This window comes from Ovis aries, chromosome X (assembly GCF_016772045.2).
Source record: "Ovis aries strain OAR_USU_Benz2616 breed Rambouillet chromosome X, ARS-UI_Ramb_v3.0, whole genome shotgun sequence".
Taxonomy (NCBI): domain Eukaryota; kingdom Metazoa; phylum Chordata; class Mammalia; order Artiodactyla; family Bovidae; genus Ovis; species Ovis aries.
This window is the reverse complement of record NC_056080.1, coordinates 6,158,536-6,180,248: the sequence shown is the minus strand read 5'-3', so window position 1 is coordinate 6,180,248 and position 21,713 is coordinate 6,158,536. Positions and strand designations below refer to the sequence as shown.

Here is a 21,713-nt window from a genome sequence, read left to right as displayed (position 1 = left end):
GTCACCATCACAGGACACAGTGAATCCACAGAATTAATGAGTCTCTCCCGTAACGCAGCGGAAAAAGCAAAGTGTGGAGGAGACACACAAATCAGATAGGATCAGCAGCTAGCCCGGCATCCCCGGGGAGCCCATTACTGTCTCTCGGCATCACCTCCAGAATTATGCGATTTTACGTGATCATAACTGCGGTGGACAGGAGAGCCGTAATGATCGTTTCTATCAGCATCACCATGTCATCATTACCATTATCACCACAGCCGCCAGCAGCAGCAACAGCACCACCATCGTCATCACTGACATTCTGTCATCACCAACATCATCCTGAGCTCCACCGTCACCAGCGCATCCCGATCCACGTCCCCATCCACATCCCCATCACCCCATCATCCCCGTCCCCATCATCCCCATCTCGTTGCCCTCTCATCAGCACCATCAGCACCTCCATCATCACAGCATCCCCATCAACCCATCATCCATCATCCCATCATCCCATCATCCCCATCATCCCCATCATCCCCATCACGTTGCCCTCTCATCAGCACCATCAGCTCCACCATCCTCAGCTCCACCATCCTCAGCACCACCATCCCCATCATCCCATCATCCCCATCACTGTCACCCTCTCAGCACCATCAGCACCACCATCCTCAGCCCCACCATCATCAGAGCATCCCCCTCCCCATCATCCCATCATCCCATCATCTCCAACATCCCCATCATGTTGCCCTCTCATCCGCACCATCAGCACCACCATCCTCAGCCCCTCCATCATCAGAGCATCCCCCTCCCCATCGTCCCCATCCCCATCATCCCATCATCCCATCATCCCCATCATCCTCATCATCCCCATCACTGTCGCCCTCTCATCAGCACCATCAGCACCACCATCCTCAGTCCATGGGGTCAAAAACAGTGAGACAGGACTGAGCAGCTGAAGCCTTCGTTGTCCATACACTCTTAGATTAGGCAACCACTTGTGTTTCTTATTCGGATTTTCTTTCTTTCTTTTTTTTTCTTTTGGTAATCATCTGGAAAAAAGAATGGGCATTCCTAAAACTCGATACCTCATACTGTTAAAGGCTGTGTGGTTACAGAAATTAAATTAAATCCAAGAAAAACGTAAAGATTGTAAGTTAGGTGAAAGTGAAGCTGAAGTTGCTCAGTCGTGTCCGACTCTTTATGACCCCACAGAATGTAGCCCGCCAGGCTCCTCTGTCCATGGGGATTCTCCGGGCAAGAATACTGGAATGAGTTTGCCATTTCCTGCCCCAGAGGATCTCCCTGACCCAGGGGTGGAACCCGCGTCTCCTGCATTGTCAGGCGAGTTCTTTACCAACTGCATCACCCCTGGAATTCGCCACACTACTGTGTATGAAATAAACAACGATGACCTACGGTATAGCACACGGAAAATATACTCAGTGTTCTCTAAAAGGATCTGAAAAGAAATAATATGTATATGTCTAATGAATCACTGTGCTGTGTACCTCAAACTATCAAGATATACTTTAATTTTAAAATTTAAACGAAAAAAGAATGAGGAAAGGTGTGAAACTGCCCAGGAAGACCCTCTTGATGTTGAAAAGTGTTCAATGAGGACACAAAGCAAGGGACACCCACCTCCTTTGGAAAACAAAGGTCGGGGACTTCCCTTGTGGTCCAGGGGCTAAGCCTCTGACCTCCCAAGGCAGGGGACCTGGGTTCCACCCCTGGTCAGGAAACTAGGTCCCACATTCTGCAAGTGAAGATCCTCAGTGCCTCAATTAAGACCCAGCACAGCCAAATAAATATTGAAACACACACACACAGATATCCAGTTGCAGAATTTTCCATCATTCCCAAGTGGGACTCTGTCACTGTGAGACACAGACTCCCCACGCCCTCCGGCAGTCCCTGGAACCCAGCCTCCTGTTTCTATCTCTATCAGTCTGACTCTTGCATCCAGTATGTGCATGCTCGGTCATATCCAAGTCTTCGCTACCCCAAGTCATGACCGACTCTTTGTAACCCCATGGACTGTAGCCCTCCAGGCTCCTCTGTGATTCTCCAGGCAAGAATACTGGAGTGGGTTGCCATGCCCTCCTCCAGGGGATCTTCCCCACCCAGGCATCAAGCCCCTGTCTCTTTTACCACTAGAGCTCCCACGCACCTCTCGGGACGTCCTAGACGTGTAAATCCTGCAGAACCTGTCCTCTCGACCGGCTTATTTCACTCATCGGCATGACCTCGAGCTTCACCCACGTAGAAGCAGGTGTCAGAATTCCCTTCCTCGTTACGGCTGATTCCTTTGTACGCATGGACCCATGTTTCATTTACTGTCTCATCAATGGATATTTTTTGAAGGGATCCACCATCACCACCATGTAACCGATAATGGCGTCTCTCTGAATTTAGCAATTAGTTGCTCAGCTCTTGGCAACCCCATGGACTGTAGCCCGCCAGTCTCCTCTGGCCATGGGATTCTCCAGGTAAGAATACTAGAGCAAGTTGCCATTTCCTTCTCTGGGACTTAGGATCCATTCAAATGCATCAGCCTCCCGCCCACACCCAGAATTTGCTGAGTGCCGAAGAATTGATGATTGTGAACTATGGTCCTGGAGAAGACTCTTGAAGAGTCCTTTGGACTGCCAGGAGATCAAACCAGTCCATCCTAAAGGAGATCAGTCCTGGATATTCATTAGAAGGACTGGTGCTGAAGCTGAAACTCCAATCCTTTGGCCACCTGATGTGAAGAGCTGACCTACTGGAAAAGACCCTGATGCTGGGAAAGACTGAAGGTGGGAGGAGAAGGGGGCGACAGAGGATGAGATGGTTGGATGGCATCACCGACTCGATGCACATCAACTTGAGCAAGCTCTGGGAGATGGTGATGGACAGGGAAGCCTGGTGTGCTGCAGTCCATGGGGTTGCGAAGAGCTGGACAGGATTAGCGACTGAACAAGCAAGCCATCAAGGAATCTTAGCATAATCTTGAGTTCCATTTTATGAGCAGGTGGTCGTGGAATTTGCTCCGAATGGGAGACGTCATTCGGTACGGAGGGTTTCCAAGGACAAGTCCACCCGAGAAAACCCATGACGGGCATCATTTAGACACGGCTTGCCATGCCAGGTTGCCATGTGGACTCCTTCAGAAGGCCTCCAACGTGGGTGCCTTTAAAGGCACGTCAATCAAGCACTCGAAATGAGAACCCCCTGAGGACACCTCGGGGCAGGTGTCCGCCAGGTAGGAGCCCATGCCTGGGACGAGGATCAGGCAGATGGTCAAGGCAGCGATGCGCCAAGCCCTGAAACCCGACGCCCTGCCCGCCCCGTCCACGCCCCGGCTTATCCGCAGGCACGGGGCGGAGGACTGATGCCAACGTGAGGCTGGGACAAGGGGAGAGCTGAATCCACTCCCGAGTCTAAGCCGGCGAGTCCAAGAAGGCGGGTTGCAGGCGAGGACGGTGGTTCAGGACACGCACAGGTGGGCGGCCCATTGCCCAGGCTGAGAGACCACTCCACCTGGAGCTCCAAGACGGAGGTGTGGCGACACCTGCCTCTAAGCATGTGGCATCCTTGCCAGACCCCTTCCGGCCGGCCAGCTCCACCCAGCGGGCGAAGCATCGCCTAGAAGAATCGCTCCATGTGGAACACGCAGCAGGGCAGAACCAGAGGCGGTGCGCTCAGAACCAGGTTCCTGGAGACCATCATCTGGGCACGTGCGTTCAGTCCCTTTGGACCCCTCCTCCTGCCTTTCAGAAGCTGTCCTTGGGCTTCTCTACCGTCAATTTTGTTGAGTCACGAAGTCGCGTCCGACTCTTTGCAACCCCATGGGCTGCGGCCCACCGGGCTCCTCCGTCCATGGCGTTCTCCAAGGCCAGAACACTGGAGTGGGGCTGCCCTTTCCCTCCTCCAGGGGATCTTCCCAACCCAGGGATCGAACCCGGGTCTCCTGCATGGCAGGCGGGTTATCATGAGCACCACCTAGAAAGCCCACACATCACCATACAGAGAACAGATGAACGGCCAGGACCTATTACATAGCACAGGGGATTCTACTCAATATTCTCTCAGAAACCAACATGGGGCAAGAACCTGAAAAGAAATCCACGTACACGTATCACTGAGTCACTGGGTTGTATCGCTGACGCTAACATGGTACGCTTTAGCTCTAAAACATTTTTAAAAAAGAATATGAGGAAAGGTGTGAGATTGATCAGGAAGACCCTCTTGAGGGTGAGGCGTGTAAAACAGTGATGCAAAGCAAGGGACGCCTTCTTCCTTTTAAAAACAAAGGACAGCGGACTTCCCTGGTGGTCCAGCAGCTAACAGTCCGAGTTCCCCAAGCTGGGGGCCCGGGTTCCATCCCTGGTCAGGGAACTAGAATCCCACACGCTGCAAGGAAAGCTCCCGCACACTTCAGCGAGGGTCCAAGATTCCGTGGGCCCAACTAAGATCCGCAGGGACAAACAATAAATATTGAAAAAACAAAACAAAGCACAGAAACCACGTTTACTGGGATTCACGACCAGGGAATTCCACCGTGGCTTGTGTGAGTCACCAGGTAAATGTGCAGAAGCAACACTGACCTTCCTGGGTTTCCTTTGAAGACTATGTCACTCACCTATTTCCATTTCAGTCCCTCTGAATACTCGCAAACCATTTCGCTGTCTGCTTTCTAGTGCTACGGATTTTATTGGTATTTTAGCGGTGGCTCTTTTCTTCTTTTTTTCCCTTGGTAAATTAGCACGACTGTTTGCTCCAAATAAGAGAGCTTTGCTCAGCATGTAATTACTCAACACCAGTATCCATTTCCACTTGGGTTCATTTGAACATTGTTAAGCCATTTCCCTGTTTGTTTTGCGGAGTTGGGTTTTTTCATTGGTATTGTAGGGGTGGCGTGGTTTTTTTGTTTTTGTTTTTTTTTTTTTGGTAAATTAGCATGACGATTTGGTCCAAATGAGAGAGGTTTTATTAGCATGGAATTACTGAAGACCAATATCCATTTAGGCTTCCTTCATAGCTCAGTTGGTAAAGAATCCTCCTGCAAGGCAAGAAACCCTGGTTCGATCCCTGGGTCAGGAAGATCCCCTGGAGGAGGGATAGGCTACCCACTACAGTGTTCTTGGGCTTCCCTGGGGCCTCAGTTGGTAAAGAATCCTCCTGCAATGCAGGAGACCTGGGTTCAATCCCTGGGTTGGGAAGATCCCCTGGCGAAGGGAAAGGCTACCCACTGCAGTATCCTGGCCTGGAGAATTCCATACAGAGCAGGGGGGTCACAAAGAGTCGGACACAACTGACCAACGTTCCGTTTCACGTTTGAAATCTACTTCCATTCGGATCCTTTGAACATTCTTAGTGGCGTTCTGCTGCTTGTTTACGTCATGTTGGGGGCTTATTGGTATTCTGGGGTGGCATGGGTTTTTTTTTTTCTTTTTTCTGGTAAGCTGTTGTTGTTCAGCCACTCAGTTAAGTCCGACTCTCTGCGACCCCGTGGCCTGCAGCACGCCAGGCCTCCCTGTCCATCACCAACTCCTGGAGCTTGCGGACACTCATGTCCATCGAGTCGGTGATACCACCCAACCATCTCATCCTCTGTCGCCCTCTTCTCCTCCTGCCTTCAAGCTCTCCCAGCATCAGGGTCTTTTCAAATGCAGGGGACAGAGGTTCAATCCCTCATCCAGGACAATCCCACATGCCGTGGGAGACAACTAAGCCTGTGAACCACAGCTTCTAGAGACTGTGCTCCAAAACAAGAGACGGCAGCGCAGCAGAAGCCGGAACTCGGCAACGAGAGAGGAGCCCGCACCCGGCGCAAGCAGAGAAAAAGCCGGAGCAGCAGTGAAGACCCAGCACGGCCAAAAAACATGGATAAATAACATTATTAAAGAAGAAAAAGAAGCGGAAGGAGATGGATGCACCTTCCGGTAGGCACGTCCAAAGATTCCTGAGTGGGCACAGGTCTTGGAGGACCCTGGGGATGGATAAGGAATGAAAACGAGGCCCGATCTCACCAGCAACACTCTCCCTCATGGGTACCATGCCTGGTGCTGCCTTGCACCGGCCAAGGAGGACCAGAGGCCCTCAGGGAAACACTCCAGAGCAGAGACATGGCCCCCTCCCCAGAGCTGCTTCCATCAGCCCCACCGGGAACCCGGACCCAGAGCAAACCAGAAGCGCCATCTGTCTGGGGGAGATCAGTCAAGTACCTTGGTCGTTGAGCGTGTCCTCTTTTATCCTCCTCACGACGTCCTGGGCTTTGCTGTCATTATTTCCGGCTAGAAGGGAAAGAAAGACACAGGACTCAGAGGAAGAAAACCGCTCCACGGGAAACAACCTTTTCTCGAGACGGTGGACAGCAAAGCCTGAGTGTCTCATTCCATTTCAGCTCACAGCAACTGCAGCTGATTCAGTGTATCTGCTGAAGATACGCTTTCTTCAGCCTGCACTGGCCAAAAGCATGCTGGTCTAGGGGGCTTCTCTGGTGGCGCAAAGAATCTGCCTGCAATGCAGGAGCTAAGATGCCCTGGAGAAGGGTGAGGCAACCCACTCCAGTATCCTTGCCTGGAGAATCCCATGGACAGAGGAGCTGGGCGGGCTACAGTCCACGGCGTCGCAGAGAGTCGGACATCACTGAGCGCGCACACACACACGCACACACGCACACACACGCACACACACACACGCACACACATGCACGGATGCATTTCTGAGGCATCCTACTTTTCACTGATTCCACACACGCGTGTCAGCTTACGGCATGAGAACCACGGTGAGGCCAAGAAGACTATGGGCCTGAAAGTGTTGAAGGACATGTCCCACCGGACACAGAACTTTCAAAGCCCTTGTGGTCCAGGGAAGCCCTCCACGCACGGGTGGCTGGAGCTGTGAAGAGCTTCATGAGGGAATGTGAGCGGTCCAGTGGCGAGGAATCCACACGTTCCCTGCCTGGGTTCAGTCCCTGCTGCGGGGAATCTAAGATCCCTCAAGCCACTGCACAGGCAACCAGAAAAATGAGCAAAACAGAGCAAAACAAAGGGTTAGTCGCTCCGGCGTGTTGACTCTCTGCAACCCCATAGACTGCAGCCCCGCCAGGCTTCCCTGTCCTTCCCCATCTCCCGGAGTTTCTGCAAATTCCCATCCCTAGGGTCGGCGATGCCATCCGACCATCTCATCCTCTGTCGCCCCCTTCTCTTCCTGCCCTCAGTCTTTCCCAGCATCAGGGTGGTAAACCCAGAGAAAACAGAAATGTCCAGCTCCAGCTGGACACAGAGAAACAAACAGTGGCAAAGGACATCTTTGGGGGACGTGAACAAAAAGGGATGTAGAAACCACCGCCGCCCTCGGAGAAGTTCAGAGCCGCGGACATCGAGGTGAAACAGCTGCAAAAGTGATCTGCACCTCAGGCGCCTGAAAGAAAGAATTGTTATGTGGTCATGACCGCTTTGCTCAGAGATTCTTCCTGCAAGCGGGGGCCAGGGGCACGAGGGGAAAGAACGCACGTCTTCCGTCTCTAAACGCTGGACGCATCAAACACCGCCACCTCCAAGAAAGAGAATTCAGGGCTGAGTGGGGGACATGGGCATGTATGAGCTTGCTCCTGAAATCGGTGCGATGTTTTTAAAGTGTATTTATTTTAAATGAAACAAAGATGAGTATTTTTAACAATAGAAGAGACAACATGAGGAAGAGACACATCATAAACCGTTTAGACCCCTTGACGGCAAAGAAACGAAGGACGCATGATGTGAACATCAGAAGGAAGAGGCAGGAAAAGAAAACGATAAATAATCACAGTGAGACGCGCTGTGAAGATGCCATCTGCTGCCAGGCCGCCTGGCAGGGTCAGGCCACGTTGGCATCGAGAGCTGGTATAGCTGAGGCTCCAGTGAACGAAGAAAGAAGCCCTGAGTTCCTAGAAAACGTACAGGAGGACCTGATAAAGCTGAGGCGGGGGGCAGGCAGTGGAGCCACAGGGCAGACTGGACACAGGGAACCACGCATCCCCCCGGCAGCAGAGAGCTCACTCACTCAACAATCAGGCAGCCACAGCGAGTAGCATATGGCATTGCCTATACATGCAATCTAAAAAAAAAAAAAAATGATACAAAGGAGCTTCTTTACGACAGAGACACGGACTGAGAGACGTACAAAACAAACTCACTGTTACCAGAAGGGAAAGGGGTGGGGAGAGATAAATTAGCAGCTTGGAATCGGCATATACCAACTGCGGTATAAAACAGATAACCAGCAAGGACCTGCTGTCCAGCACAGGGAACTCTGCTCAATACTCTGTAATAACCTCATGGTTCCCAGGGGGAGGGAAGGGAAAGGGATAGTTAGGGATGGACATGGACACACTGCTGGATTTAACATGGAGAACCAGCACGGACCTGCTGTCCAGCACAAGGAACTCTGCTCAATACTCTGTAATAACCTTATGGTCACTAGGGGGGAGGATAGGGGAAGGGATAGTCAGGGAGTGTGGGATGGACATGGACACACTGATGCATTTAACATGGAGAACCAGCAAGGACCTGCTGGACAGCACAGGGAACTCTGCTCAATCCTCTGTAATAACGTTATGGTTCCCAGGGGGATGGAAGGGAAAGGGATAGTTAGGGATGGACATGCACCCACTGCTGGATTTAACATGGAGAACCAGCAAGGACCTGCTGTCCAGCACAGGGAACTCTGCCCAGTGTCACGTGGCAGCCTGGCTGGGAGGGGAGTTTGGCAAAGAATGCGTATATGTATATGTACGGCTGAGCCCCTTTGCTGTCCACCTGAGACCATCACAACATTGTCAATCCGCTGTACCCCAATAAAAAATGTTTTTGGTGTTTGTTTAAAAAAAAAAAGTTTAAAGAAAAAAAATTAAAACACAACCCCAATGAACTTATTTACAAAACAGAAATAGACTCAGACAGAGAACAGCTTCTGGTTGGCAAAGGGGAACGCTGAGGAGGGGTAACTTAGGAGTTTGTGATGAACATAGAGACACAACTATATTTAAAGTAGATACACAGCAAGGACCTACTGCTCGGCACGGGGACGTGAATGCAATATCTCACAACAGCTTATCCTGGGGAAAGAGTCTGCTGAAAGAATGTACAAGCACAAACACCACTCTGCGACTCTGCTGTACAGCTCAGCCTAAGACAACACTGTGTATCAGCTATGTGTGCCTACGTATCAGCTCGCTTCGGTCGTGTCCGACTCTTTGTGACCCCGTGGACTGTAGCCCCCCAGGCTCCTGTGTCCATGGGATTCTCCAGGCAAGGATACTGGAGTGGGTTGCCATGCCCTCCTCCAGGGGATCTTCCCGAGCCAGGGATCGAACATGGGTCTCCTGCATTGCAGGCAGATTCTCTACTGTCTGAGCCGCCGGGGAAGCGCATGCCTGACCTTGCTGCTGCTGCTGCTAAGTCGCTTCAGTCATGTCCGACTCTGTGCAACCCCATAGACGGTAGCCACCAGGCTCCCCCGTCCCTGGGATTCTCCAGGCAAAAACGCTGGAGTGGTTGTCATGCCTTCTCCGATGCATGAAAGTGAAAGGTGAAAGGGAAGTCGCTCAGTCGTGTCCGACTCTCAGCGACCCCGTGGACTGCAGCCCACCAGGCTCCTCTGTCCATGGGATTTTCCAGGCAAGAGTACCAGAGTGGGGCGCCATCGCCTTCTCCGATGCCTGACCTTAGACTGTTGCTACATCTACTGGGGACCCACTAGCATATCCGGAAACACTCCCCTGAAGGAAGCAGCTCACAGACACAGTGGGTCTGCCTTGCCGTCAAGCTCTGTTCGGTGGCGGTTACGTCTTACACAAGCCACAAAGCAAGGGTCCAACGGCACCAAGTCACGGGGGAAGGGCAAACTCCCATGTTCAGATTTGCTGTGGGAAGGATGAACCCTGCCCACCAGAGTGTAAAGGTCTGCAGGAAGAAAGGAAAGTACCACTTGTTAGGAGGAAAAAAAAAAAAAAAAGATATTGACCCAAATTAGGTCCAGTGAACAATGGGCCTGAAGCTAAACCTGGTTTATCTCCTGCTGTGATTTTTAAAAAAAAATAAGTTTTATTGGAACACAAGCCCTGCTCATCGCTAGTCCATCCTAAAGGAGATCAGTCCTGAATGTTCATTGGAGGGACTGATGCTGAAGCTGAAACTCCAGTACTTTCACCACCTGATGTGAAGAGCTGACTCATCTGAAAAGACCCCGATGCTGGGAAAGGTTGAAGGCAGGAGGAGAAGGGGACGACAGAGGATGAGACGGTTGGATGGCATCACCGACTCGATGGACATGAGTTTGAGCAAGCTCCGGGAGATGGTGATGGACCGGGAAGGACTTGCTTTGCTGCAGTCCATGGGTGGCAGAGTCAGACATGAGTGAGAAATAACAGCTGAAAGCGGTAAAACCAGACCTGTAGTAAATTTTCATCAAAACGGACACCATGAAAAGGATTAATTAAATGCACAGGATGCCCGGGAAAATGTGATCAATATTATATTTTGTTTTGTTTTTTTTCAAAGCTCATCTCCCTGTATCTTTTTTCCAGCTGACTTACACAGCTGAAATATTCACAAAGGTAAATTGAGTTGACCTGAAGTGTCTCCACTTTCCTAGCAGAAGAAAGTCCCTTCATTTCCAAAGCGGATTGAGGGACCAATATAAGCCATCAGAAAGCTTCAAAAAGAAGACGGGGAAATTGAGATCATCGCCAGCGTGCAGCCACAGAAGATGCTTGAAATCGGCTAGCAGCTGATTCTGTGACATCCCAAAGGCACGTGTTGAAGTCCTGACCCCCAGGACCTGAGAATCAGGCTGTGTTAGGAAATGAGAGCCTTTTGAAGAGGGGATGAAGCTGAAACAAGGTCAGTAGGGTGAGTCCTGATCCCATAGGACTGGGGTCCTCATAAGAAGGGGTCAGGGCACAGAGACACACACAGGGGCGGCCACATGAGGTCTCGGGGAGGAGACGGCCGTCCACACGCCCAGCAGAGGCACCTCGGGAGGAACCAGCACTGCCCACCCCTGGCTCTCAGACTCCAGCCTCCGGGCCTGCGGGACGGTAAACGTGCGCTGTTTCAGCTATCCAGTCTGTGCTGTAATTTGTTATGACAGATCTGGGAGGCTAACCCACACTTATTGTCATTTATTGCAGTGACTCACACAGGTTAAAAACTGTATATATGATCCACATTAAAGGAGAAGCTAGGCTCCTATCCAAAAAAAAATCAGGAGTATCACAATTTCCCGTCCGGTTCAGCTTTTCAGGGTTGACCATTAACGCCTTCTGCGCCTGCTGGCTTTGTTCTTCAGTTGCTAAGTCGGGTCTGACTCTTGGTGACCCCCTGGACCGTAGCCGGCCAGGCTCCTCTGTCCATGGGATTTCCCAGCCGACAATACTGGAGTGGGTTGCAATTTCCTCCTCCCAGGGGTCTTCTCGACCCAGGGATCGAACCCAGGTGTCTTTCATTGGCAGGACGATTCTTCACCACTGAGCCACTTGGGAAGCCCACAGTGGGATAGGTTGTTCAGTCACTAAGTCATGTCGGACTCTTTGAGACCCCAGGGACTGTAGCCCGCCAGGCTCCTCTGTCCGTGGGGTTCTCCAGAAAGGAACACTGGAGTGGGTTGCCATGCCCTCCTCCAGGGGGTCTTCCCGACGCAGGGATCAAACCCAGGTCTCTTGTGTCTCCTACCCTGGCAGGCATTCTTTACCACTGGGCTGCCTGGGAACCCCTCCCGGATCTGTACCCACACCGATATCTGCATAACAGAGGCCAACGACGGCGTATCTCCCAGTCACTCTAACACGTAAGGTCTTGAACAAAGGGACTATCACCTATGATGACGTGCATGCCCAGCTTCGCCAGCTGCTTTGCGGTCGAGTATCCAATGCCATCGGTCCCTCCGGTCACTATGGCAACACGTTCCGGTTGTGGAGAGAAGACTGCAGAAGAGAAAGAAAAAAAAAAAAAAAAACAAGGGTTAGAAGCAGAGCACGTGTCGGAGCTAATGAAGTCACAAGAGAGGCCGCGATGCCAACAGGAGCGGTGGTTTCATACCTGCGGTTTTGTTCCTGTGAGTTATTTACAGGCTCAGGATGGGAGAGGGTAACACAGGACCTTCGCCCTGACTGATGACTGCCTGGGCTTGCCAGGGGGCCCTTGGGGTAAAGGAGACGTCTGTTGATGCTGCTGCCCCTAAGTCGCTTCAGTCGTGTCCGACTCTGCACGACCCCATAGACGGCAGCCCACCAGGCTCCGCCGTCCCTGGGATTCTCCAGGCAAGAACGCTGGAGCGGGTTGCCATTTCCTTCTCCAATGCGTGAAAGTGAAAAGTGAAAGTGAAGTCACTCAGTCGTGTCCGACTATTAGCGACCCTATAGACTGCAGCCTACCAAGTTCCTCCGTCCATGAGATTTTCTAGGCAAGAGTACTGGAGTGGCTTGCCATTGCCTCAGACAAGACACACTTGCATTACAACAGCCTGGCGTAGACACCTCACAAAGCCTTGCTCAACCCCCACAGACACCTCTGCAAGAATGAATGCTGCCAACATGATGTGCAGAAAGGGTGAGACGAGGGATATAGCCCAGGACCCTGGGTTGGGAGTACTGGATGAATCCTCTCGGGTCAGGCTGGCTGTGTTGTGACGTGGAGGTCTTAACACCTGCACACACTTCCTTCCTCCGAGGCGCTCAGTAAACCGAGTACCGTGAATGTATTGTGCATCGTGTTCTCCAGCGTCTGGAGACGGCGTGAAAACCACAGAGTGTCTCACAAAAACCATGAGCGTTGTGACGGCTTTAACCATTGACCTCTGCACGAACCCACATGGATCCAATCACGTGAGACCAGCAGTTGATGTTTCGACCTAAAGCTTGTTGTGTCCAACTCACGGGCAGAGAGAACACACATGGGGTGGTCTAGAGGGGCAGACGGGGCCGGGGAGGGAAGCGTTGGTCGCTTGGGGTTAGAGGATGCAAGCTGTTATATATCGGATGGGGCAACAGCAAGGTCCTACTATATAGAGCAGAGGACAGGATTCAATACCCTGCGATAAACCATCACGAAAAAGGATGTGTAACAAGATGTGTGTGTGTGTGTGTGTGTGTGTGTGTGTATTATATATATGGGTCTTCCCTGGTGGCTCAGGGGGTAAAGAATCTGCCTCCAATGCAGGAGACCCGGGTTCGATCCCTGGGTCCGATCCCTGGGTCGGGAAGATCCCCTGGTAGAGGGCATGGCAACCCACTCCAGGATTCTTGCCTGGAGAATCCCACGGACAGAGGAGCCTGGAGGGCTACAGTCCATGGGACAGGGGTGGGTGCAGGTGGATGGAGGCCCACAGGAAGCCCCTGCCAGGAAGGCATAGCGCTGAGTCCTGGACAGACGGGTCACTTTGCATTTGAGCAGGAAGCTTCTAGGTGAGTGAGCTGCTATGTGTAGAAAGTGGCTGGTCCGAGGAGATTTACTATAGGATCAACGCCGGTCAGTCAGTTCAGTCGCTCAGTCCTGTCTGACTCTTTGCAACCCCATGGACTGCAGCACACCAGGCCTCCCTGTCCATCACCAACTCCTGGAGTTCACCCAAACCCATGTCCATTGAGTCGCTGATACCATCCAGCCATCTCATCCTCTGTCATCCCCTTCTCCTCCCGCCTTCAAGCTTTCCCAGCATCGGGGTCTTTTCCAATGAGTCAGCTCTTCTCATCAGATAGCGAGCTTCAGCTTCAGCATCAGTCCCTCCAATGAACACCCAGGACTGATTTCCTTTAGGATGGGCTGGTTTCACTGATTTCCTTTAGGATAAACATAGCAAGCATGAATTTGGTATGTTCCCTGTCTCCTGTATTTTATTTTACAAAATGCCTTTTCTTCATCGAAGTTCACTTGATTTATAATATTTTTATAAGTTTCAGTGGTACAACACAGTCACCATTTTTAAAAGTTATACTCCATTTCTGTGTGTGTTCATCACTACGTCATGTCTGACTCTTTGCGACCCCATGGACGGTAGCCCACCAGGCTCCTCCATCCACGGGATTCTCCAGGCAAGAGTACCGGAGTCGGTTGCCATTTCCTCCTCCAGGGGATCTTCCCAACCCCAGGGATCGAACCCAGGTCTCCCTCATTGCAGGCAGACTCTTTACCGTCTGAACCACCAGGGAAGCCCAAGAATACTGGAGCGTGTAGCCTATCCCTTTCCCAGGGGAATCTTCACAACCCAGGAATCGTACCGGGGTCTCCTGCATTGCAGGAGGATTCTTTACCAACTGAGCTATCAGGGAAGCCCAAAACAAATACAGTAAAGGCTTTAAAACAATAAAGATACATTTTTTAAAATTTAAATGCTTAAAAAATAACAAACAAAAAAATGCTGAAATGGCCCTTCAAATCACGGGTCCAACTTTACACCCAGTGACGGACATGTTAATAGCTGACGAAAACTGCAAGGATACCATCTGCCCCCGCAGGCTGGTGAGAGTTCAAAGACTTCAACATCACGTTCGCTGGTGTGGCCGCGGGGACAACGCTCTGACCCACAAAGTGGACAGGAGTGCAGAACGGCTCAGTCCCCGCCGGGGAAAACTGCAGAATATCTACCCCAGTTACATGTGATTCTATCGTTTCGTCTCGCAAAGTCACGTCTAGGAATCGGCTGCGAAGAGGCCAGGTCAGGTGCCAACTCAGAGCTCCGCAACTGCGCTGCGTCTCCCTGCAGAAACCATGCGTCAGCCACCTGCCGCCGGAGTCCACTCTCCAAGTCGTGTCTGACTCTCTGTGACCCCACAGACCATTGTGAATTTACAAAGATTAAACCCTATGCATTCTTGCAAGAGCTCTGTATTTTTAAACTCCCTTTTTAAGGTCACTGACCCATTGAGAGTTGACGTAAGGGTCTATTCATAATAGCGGAGTATGTGGTATTGGATTTAGTCACTCAGTCGTGTCTGATTCTACGCGACCCCGTGGACTGCAGCCGGCCAGGCTCCTCTGTCCATGGGTTTCTCTAGGTTTGTGTCCGACTCTTGTGACCCCGTGGATGGTACCCCGCCAGGCTCCTCTGTGCATGGGATTCTCCATGCCAGAACACTGGAGTGGGTTGCCATGCCCTCCTCCAGGAGAGCTTCCGAATGCAGGGATCGTGCCCGAGTCTTACGTCTCCAGTAAATTCAGGATGCTCACCTGACCCCAACCACGCCAGCTGCCCATCCCGGATGGAAGCATACCAGCCGCCCTGTCAAAGCTCTCACCTGCTCCTCTAATTCTAAAACCATTCAGTTTTGCAGCCTCCTGGTCCGACACTACCAGATGCAACTGGTTGCTCCAGGGTTTGGGTCTGGACGGCCAGGCGCTCACGAAGAAAGGCAACCGTGGATTCCCAGGTGGCTCGGAGGTAAAGGACCCGCCAGGCCAAGGCAGGAGACACGGGTTCCGGCCCTGATCTGGGGACGATCTCACACACCACAGGGGCAAGAACTGTGCTCCAGGGCCCCAAACCCGCAACTCCTAAAGCCTGTGTTCCACAAACCAGGAAGTCACCGCAACAATAAGCCCACACACTCCAACTAGACACCAGCCCCCGCTCTCTGCAATGAGAGAAAGCCCAGGTGTGGCAACCAAGACCCAGCAGAGCCAAAAGTAAATCAATCAATAAAAGTAATTTTTTAAAAAAAAAGGCAGCTCAGATCTTGGCAAACACATGGTTGGCAAAGACACAGCGTTTGCAGGGCGAGCGGAGCGGTCCCTTGCGAGCTATGTTTAGACACTCCGCGGTCATGCGTCTAAGTGTCTAACTCGGAGGGCTGACCTCACAGCTCGGGGATGGGCAGCAGCTTGGGAAAATAGCAACATGACAGGCTCGCTGAGCTCGCGACACCTGAGAGACGCCCCTAATGACTCTTTGCAACCCCGTGGATTGCAGCACACCATGCTCCCCTATCCTTCAGCATCTCCTCCTGGAGCCTGCTCAAAATCATCCATGTGGGACCTGCTGCTTTTACTTTAACCTTTGTGCCTTTTTGCATTGCGTTACAAATGTTGCCCGGAGCCTGAAATAGACGGAGCAGTTCACTCTCAGGTTCTGATCTTTAAAGGCATAACCCTTTTCCACTCACAGAGAGCTTTAAAAAGTTGCAGAAAAGAGAATAACCTTTGTTTGGTTGGAGATTTATAGTAACATTGTAGACAGCATAGCTCATTCTTAGGCAGATCTTTACCTGAGTATAACCCTTTTCCACTCACAGAGAGCTTTAAAAAGTTGCACAAGAGAGAATAACCTTTGTTTGGCTGGAGATTTATAGTAACATTACAGACAGGATAGTTCATTGTTAGGTTCTGACCTTTAACGGTATCACATTCACAGAGAGATAAAAAGTTGCAGAATAGAAAACACCATTTGCCTTCTTGGAGGGTCATAGGAACACCATAAACACATTCTGAGTCTCAGATCTTTAGGCGTATAACCCTTTTCCATTCACAGAGAGATTTAAAAAGCTGCCAAAGAGAATAACCTTTGTCTGCTTGGAGGTTTAGACTAACATTATAAATAGATGGGATAGTCCCTTCTCAAGGCCCTGACCTTTAAGAGGACAACACTCGTCCATTCACAGGGAGATAAGTGGTTGCAGAGGAAAGAAAAACACTTGTGTTGTTGGACGTTAAGATGAGCATCGCAATGGACACAGATTCCTGAACCAAGAAGTTTGCAACCACTAACCTCACCCCCTCCCTCACCTGGCCCTTAACAAAGCTTTGCTGAAACATTCAGGAGGTCCAGGACTTGAGGGCACAAGACACCTGACTCCTTGCATGACCCTGCAGTAAAGCTTTCTCTGCTCTAAACTCCCAACATTTCAGCTTGTTCATCTTCACTGCGCACTGAGCAGACAGAAAGGACGGCTTTTTCTAAGCAAGACACAGACACGGTGCAGGAAATAATCTATCACTCGGACCACGAAAAGATTGCTTCATCCCATGGAACCAAAAGTGCCTCAGAAGACAGCGAAAGGAAAAACAGAAGCGGTGCCATGTGGGAAGAAGGTCCCGTTCTTTGTCTATAAAGAGTCCTTGCAAAATAATTTGAAAACATTTAACAACTCTCCGGAAAAGAGAAATGAACAAGAAATTCACCGAGACGGAAAAAGACACAGATGTGGACAAGGATGTTGGAGCTGGCTCCGTCCTGTCTGACTCTCTGTGACCCACCAGGCTCCTCTGTCCATGGGATTCTCCAGGCAAGAATCCTGGAGTGGGTTGCCATGCCCTTTTCCAGGGGGTCTTTTCCGACCCTGGGATCAAACCCGGGGCTGCACTGCAGGGAGATTCTTTACCACTGAGAACCATGATGGGGAATTTTCAAACCCACATGCACACAGAAATCGCAAGGATCGCACAGACGGACACAGGACTGAACACAAGTTAGGGCAGATGGGGCCGAGAGCGCCGCCTTGCGTCAGTCAGCCTCTCGCTGTAGGACATGGTACCTGTATCCGTCATGATACAAGAGGGCTCCTCCGGCAGAAAAGCAGGAACGCTGTTGCCCCATTGAATTCTTTACAACTGTACCTGAATCTGAAACTATCTCAAACTAGCAGCTTTTATTTATGTGTGTATTTTGACCTCTACGCCCAGCCTGCAGCTCCCCAACCAGGGATCGAACCTGGGGTCCCCGCAGTGAGAGCACCAAGTCCTAACTGCTGGTCTGCCCACCAGGGAAGTCCCAGGAGCTTTTTGTAAAAAGTCTAAATTCATGCCGTCATTAAAAAAAAAAAAAAAGAAAAGAATATAGCCTTCTTAAAGTATAAAGCAAGGAGATCCAACCCATCCATCCAAAAGGAAATCAATCCTGAATATTCACTGGAAGGACTGATGCTGAAGCTGAAACTCCAATTCTAGGGCCACCTGATGCGAAGAGCTGCCTCACTGGAAAAGACCCTGATGCTGGGAAAGACTGAAGGCGGGAGGAGAAGGGGGCAACAGAGGATGAGATGGTTGGACGCCATCGCCAACTGGATGGACATGAGTTTGAGCAGGCTCTGGGAGATGGTGATGGACAGGGAGGCCTGGCGTGCTGCAGTCCATGGGGTCACAAAGAGTTGGACACGACTGAGCAACTGAACTGAAAGTATGAAGCAAAAGGCGGCTTCCCTAGTGGCTCAGTGGTAAAGAATCAGCCTTGCAACGCAGGAGACACGGGTTCAGTCCCTGGTCCAGGAGGATCCCACAGGCCAGGGAGTAACTAAGCCCAGTGAGCCACAACTCCTGAGCCTGAGAGGTAGAGCCTGGGAGCCCAAACTCCTGAAGCTTGCGTGCCCTGGAGCCCGGGCTCTGCAACAAGACAACCCCTCGCAGTGAGAAGCCCCCACTCACAACTAGAGAAAAAGTCCACGTGTAGCGACAAAGAGCCAGTGCTGCCAAAAATAAACACACAAATACATGAAATTAAAAAGAAAACCAACCTCAAAACAAAGAACTCTGCCATCTTGGCCCCTGTCCAGCTATGTTGAAATGACCCAAGCTTTGTGGCTACTTTTAGAATTGGGGGCTGACTCCATGCCTGGTCCCTTTTTTATCAAATACTAGCAGCTGGATGCCCAGGCGAAGCAAGGTCGTCACGAGACAGAAGTGGGCGCCAGGTACAGGGGTTTTGAAAGCCCAGGGCAGTGGCAACACCATCTCCCCTCTGTTATCTCTGAGGTTCCTGGACTTTGATTTATGTTCTGCATTTCCTATCTTCTGCAGACACGTGTAAGCCGCTGTGAATTCTCTGTGAGAGCACGTGGGTCATCTATTCACTGCTTCACCCCTTAAATCTTTGCTCCCGCACTCTCCTGGGAAACGACAACAGAAGTCTGCCGGGAGAGCATCAGGGAAAGATAAATCCAAGCCACAGTGAGTCACTGGTTCACAACTGTGCGGATGGCTGCTATATTAAAGGGAGGAAGGAGAGGGCAAGACGGGAGGGGAGAGAGAGAGAAAGAAGAGAGAGGGGAAAAAGACAGAGAAAATGGAGAAAGAGGCAAAGTAAGAAAGGGAGAGAGGAGGAAAGACAGGAGAGGAGAGGCAAAGAAGGGAGGGAGGAAGGAAGAGAGAAGAAAGTTAGTGAGGAGGTACCGAAATCAGAACCAATGCAAGGCTGACGCGGAGGTAAGCCAGAGGGGCCACTTTGGCAAAGAGTCTGACGGCTCTTCAAGAGGTTAAACATGGAGATACAAGAGCCGAGCTGGGCCACACCGAGCTGTCAATGTCTCCCGGAGAAATTAAACCATGCATCCGCCCGAACATGCATGATGAAGCTGGATTCAGAGGAGCTTGATTCACAAGAGCCAGGAAGGTGAGAACAGCCCGAGTGTTGATGGATTGATGGATGGATGATGGATGGATGGATGATGGATAAGTCGATGGATGGATGGATGGGTGGCTGGATGATAGATGGATGGATGGGTGAGTGGAAGGATGGATGGATGACGGGTGGATGGATGATGGGTGGATGGGTGGATGGTGGTTGATGGATAGATGGGTAGATGGATGATGGATTGATGGATGGATGGATGGATGATGGATGGATGGATGGATGATAGATAAGTCAATGGGTGGGATGGATGAATGGATGGATGGGTGGCTGGATGATGGATGGATGGATGAGTGGATGGATGGATGGGTGGGTGGATGGATGGAAGGACGGACGGATGGATGATGGATGGATGATGGATGGATGGATGATGGATAGGTCAATGGATGGATGAATGGATGGATGGATGGGTGGCTGGATGACAGGTGGATGGATGGGTGAGTGGAAGGATGGATGGATGATGGGTGGATGGGTAGATGGATGACGGGTGGATGGTGGTTGATGGATGGATGGGTAGATGGATGATGGATTGATGGATGGATGGATGGATGATAGATAAGTCAATGGATGGATGGATGAATGGATGGATGGGGGTGGTTGGATGATGGATGGATGGATTGATGGTGTATGATGGATGGACGGATGAGTGGATGGATGGATGGGTGGATGGATGAGTGGACGGATGGATGGGTGGATGGATGATGGGTAGATGGGTGGGTGGATGATGGACTGATGGATGGATGGATGAGTGGGTGGGTGGATGGATGATAGATGGATGATGGATGATGGATGGATGGATGGACGGACGGATGGATGATGGATGATGGATGATGGATGAATGGATAATGGATAGGTCGATGGATGGATGGATGGATGGATGGATGGATGGACAGACGGATGGATGGATGGACAGACGGATGGATGATGGATGATGGATGATGGATGAATGGACAATGGATAGGTCGATGGATGGATGGATGGATGGATGGATGGACAGACGGATGGATGGATGGACAGACGGATGGATGATGGATGATGGATGAACGGACAATGGATAGGTCGATGGATGGATGGATGGGTGGCTGGATGATGGATGGATGAGTGGATGGATGGATGGATGATAGATGGATGGCTGAGGGATAGATGATAGATGGTGTATGATGGGTGGATGGATGGGTGGATGGATGGATGGATGATGGATGGATGGGTGGATGGATGGATGGATGGATGAGTGGATGGATGGATGGATGGATGGGTGGGTGGGTGGGTGGATGGGTGGCTGGATGATGGATGGATGAGTGGATGGATGGATGGATGATGGGTGGATGGGTGGGTGGATGATGGGTGGATGGATGATGGATGATAGATGGATGGCTGAGGGATAGATGATAGATGGTGTATGATGGGGGATGGATGGGTGGATGGATGGATAAGCAGCATGAGGCCCATCCACACGGTGGAACAGGACGCAGCCATGGAAAGGAGTGAAGCTCTGACACAGGCTAGAGTGTAGATGGAGACCCTGAACACACGATGTTCAGAGACAGAAATCACATGCGCAAGGCCATATATTTCACGATCCAATTTATACAGAATGCAGGAATAGGCAAACATATGGAGGCAGACTGCACACTGGTGGGTTCCAGGGGCTGGAGAGAGTGGGGGACAACAGGTAACTGGTACAGGAATCTTTCTGTGGTTGCTGTTATTTAGCTGCTAAGTCATTTCTAACTCTTTCACAACCCCGTGGATGGTAGCCCCACCAGGTTACTCCATCCATGAGACTTCCCAGGCAATGACACTAGAGTGGGTTGCCATTTCCTCCTCCGGGGGAATCTTCCCGACCCAGGGATCGAACCCACGTCTCCCGCTTTGCCAGGAGGATTCCTTACCACTGAGGCACGTGGGAAGGAGCTGATAAAAAGAAGTTCAAAGATGACACAGTGGTGGTGCTTGTCCAACTCTGCAAATACCCTAAGAACTTCTGAATTGCGCCAGAAAAAGGGTGCCTTGTATGGTGACTACAGTCTCAGTTTAAAATGGGGGAAACGCCGTGTTTAATCATGAATAATGGGGGCAGAGTGGGTACTTGGAAGCTCCGGCATTCTTCTCACAAATGAATAATAACCTATGTTACCCACCGTTTCCTGCTGCTCTTACCAACGCTCTCTACTTTACCGCGCATGTGCGTATGGTATGCTTAGCCACTCAGACATGTCTGACTCTTTGCAACCCCATAGACTGTAGCCCACCAGGCTCCTCTGTCCATTGGGGACTCTCCAGGCAGGAATACTGCCAGTCCTGTCTCAAGAGTCCCCAAAATTGAGGGGAAATAATGTTAAAGTGATGCGTGTCTGCCCTTCTAACTC

The 21,713-nt window shown here is 51.0% G+C and overlaps 1 protein-coding gene across 1 annotated transcript in view; it reads right to left on the bottom strand.

Moving 5' to 3' along the window:
- Positions 1–21,713, bottom strand: part of LOC101115005 (dehydrogenase/reductase SDR family member on chromosome X) — a 137,661-nt gene that overhangs the window by 90,207 nt on the left and 25,741 nt on the right. The window contains exons 2-3 of the mRNA XM_027963301.2: positions 11,828–11,935; positions 6,192–6,260 (exon numbers count right to left, since the gene is read on the bottom strand). Of these exons, the coding sequence (XP_027819102.1) occupies positions 6,192–6,260; positions 11,828–11,935 (177 nt within the window). The remainder of the gene's footprint in view (positions 1–6,191; positions 6,261–11,827; positions 11,936–21,713) is intronic.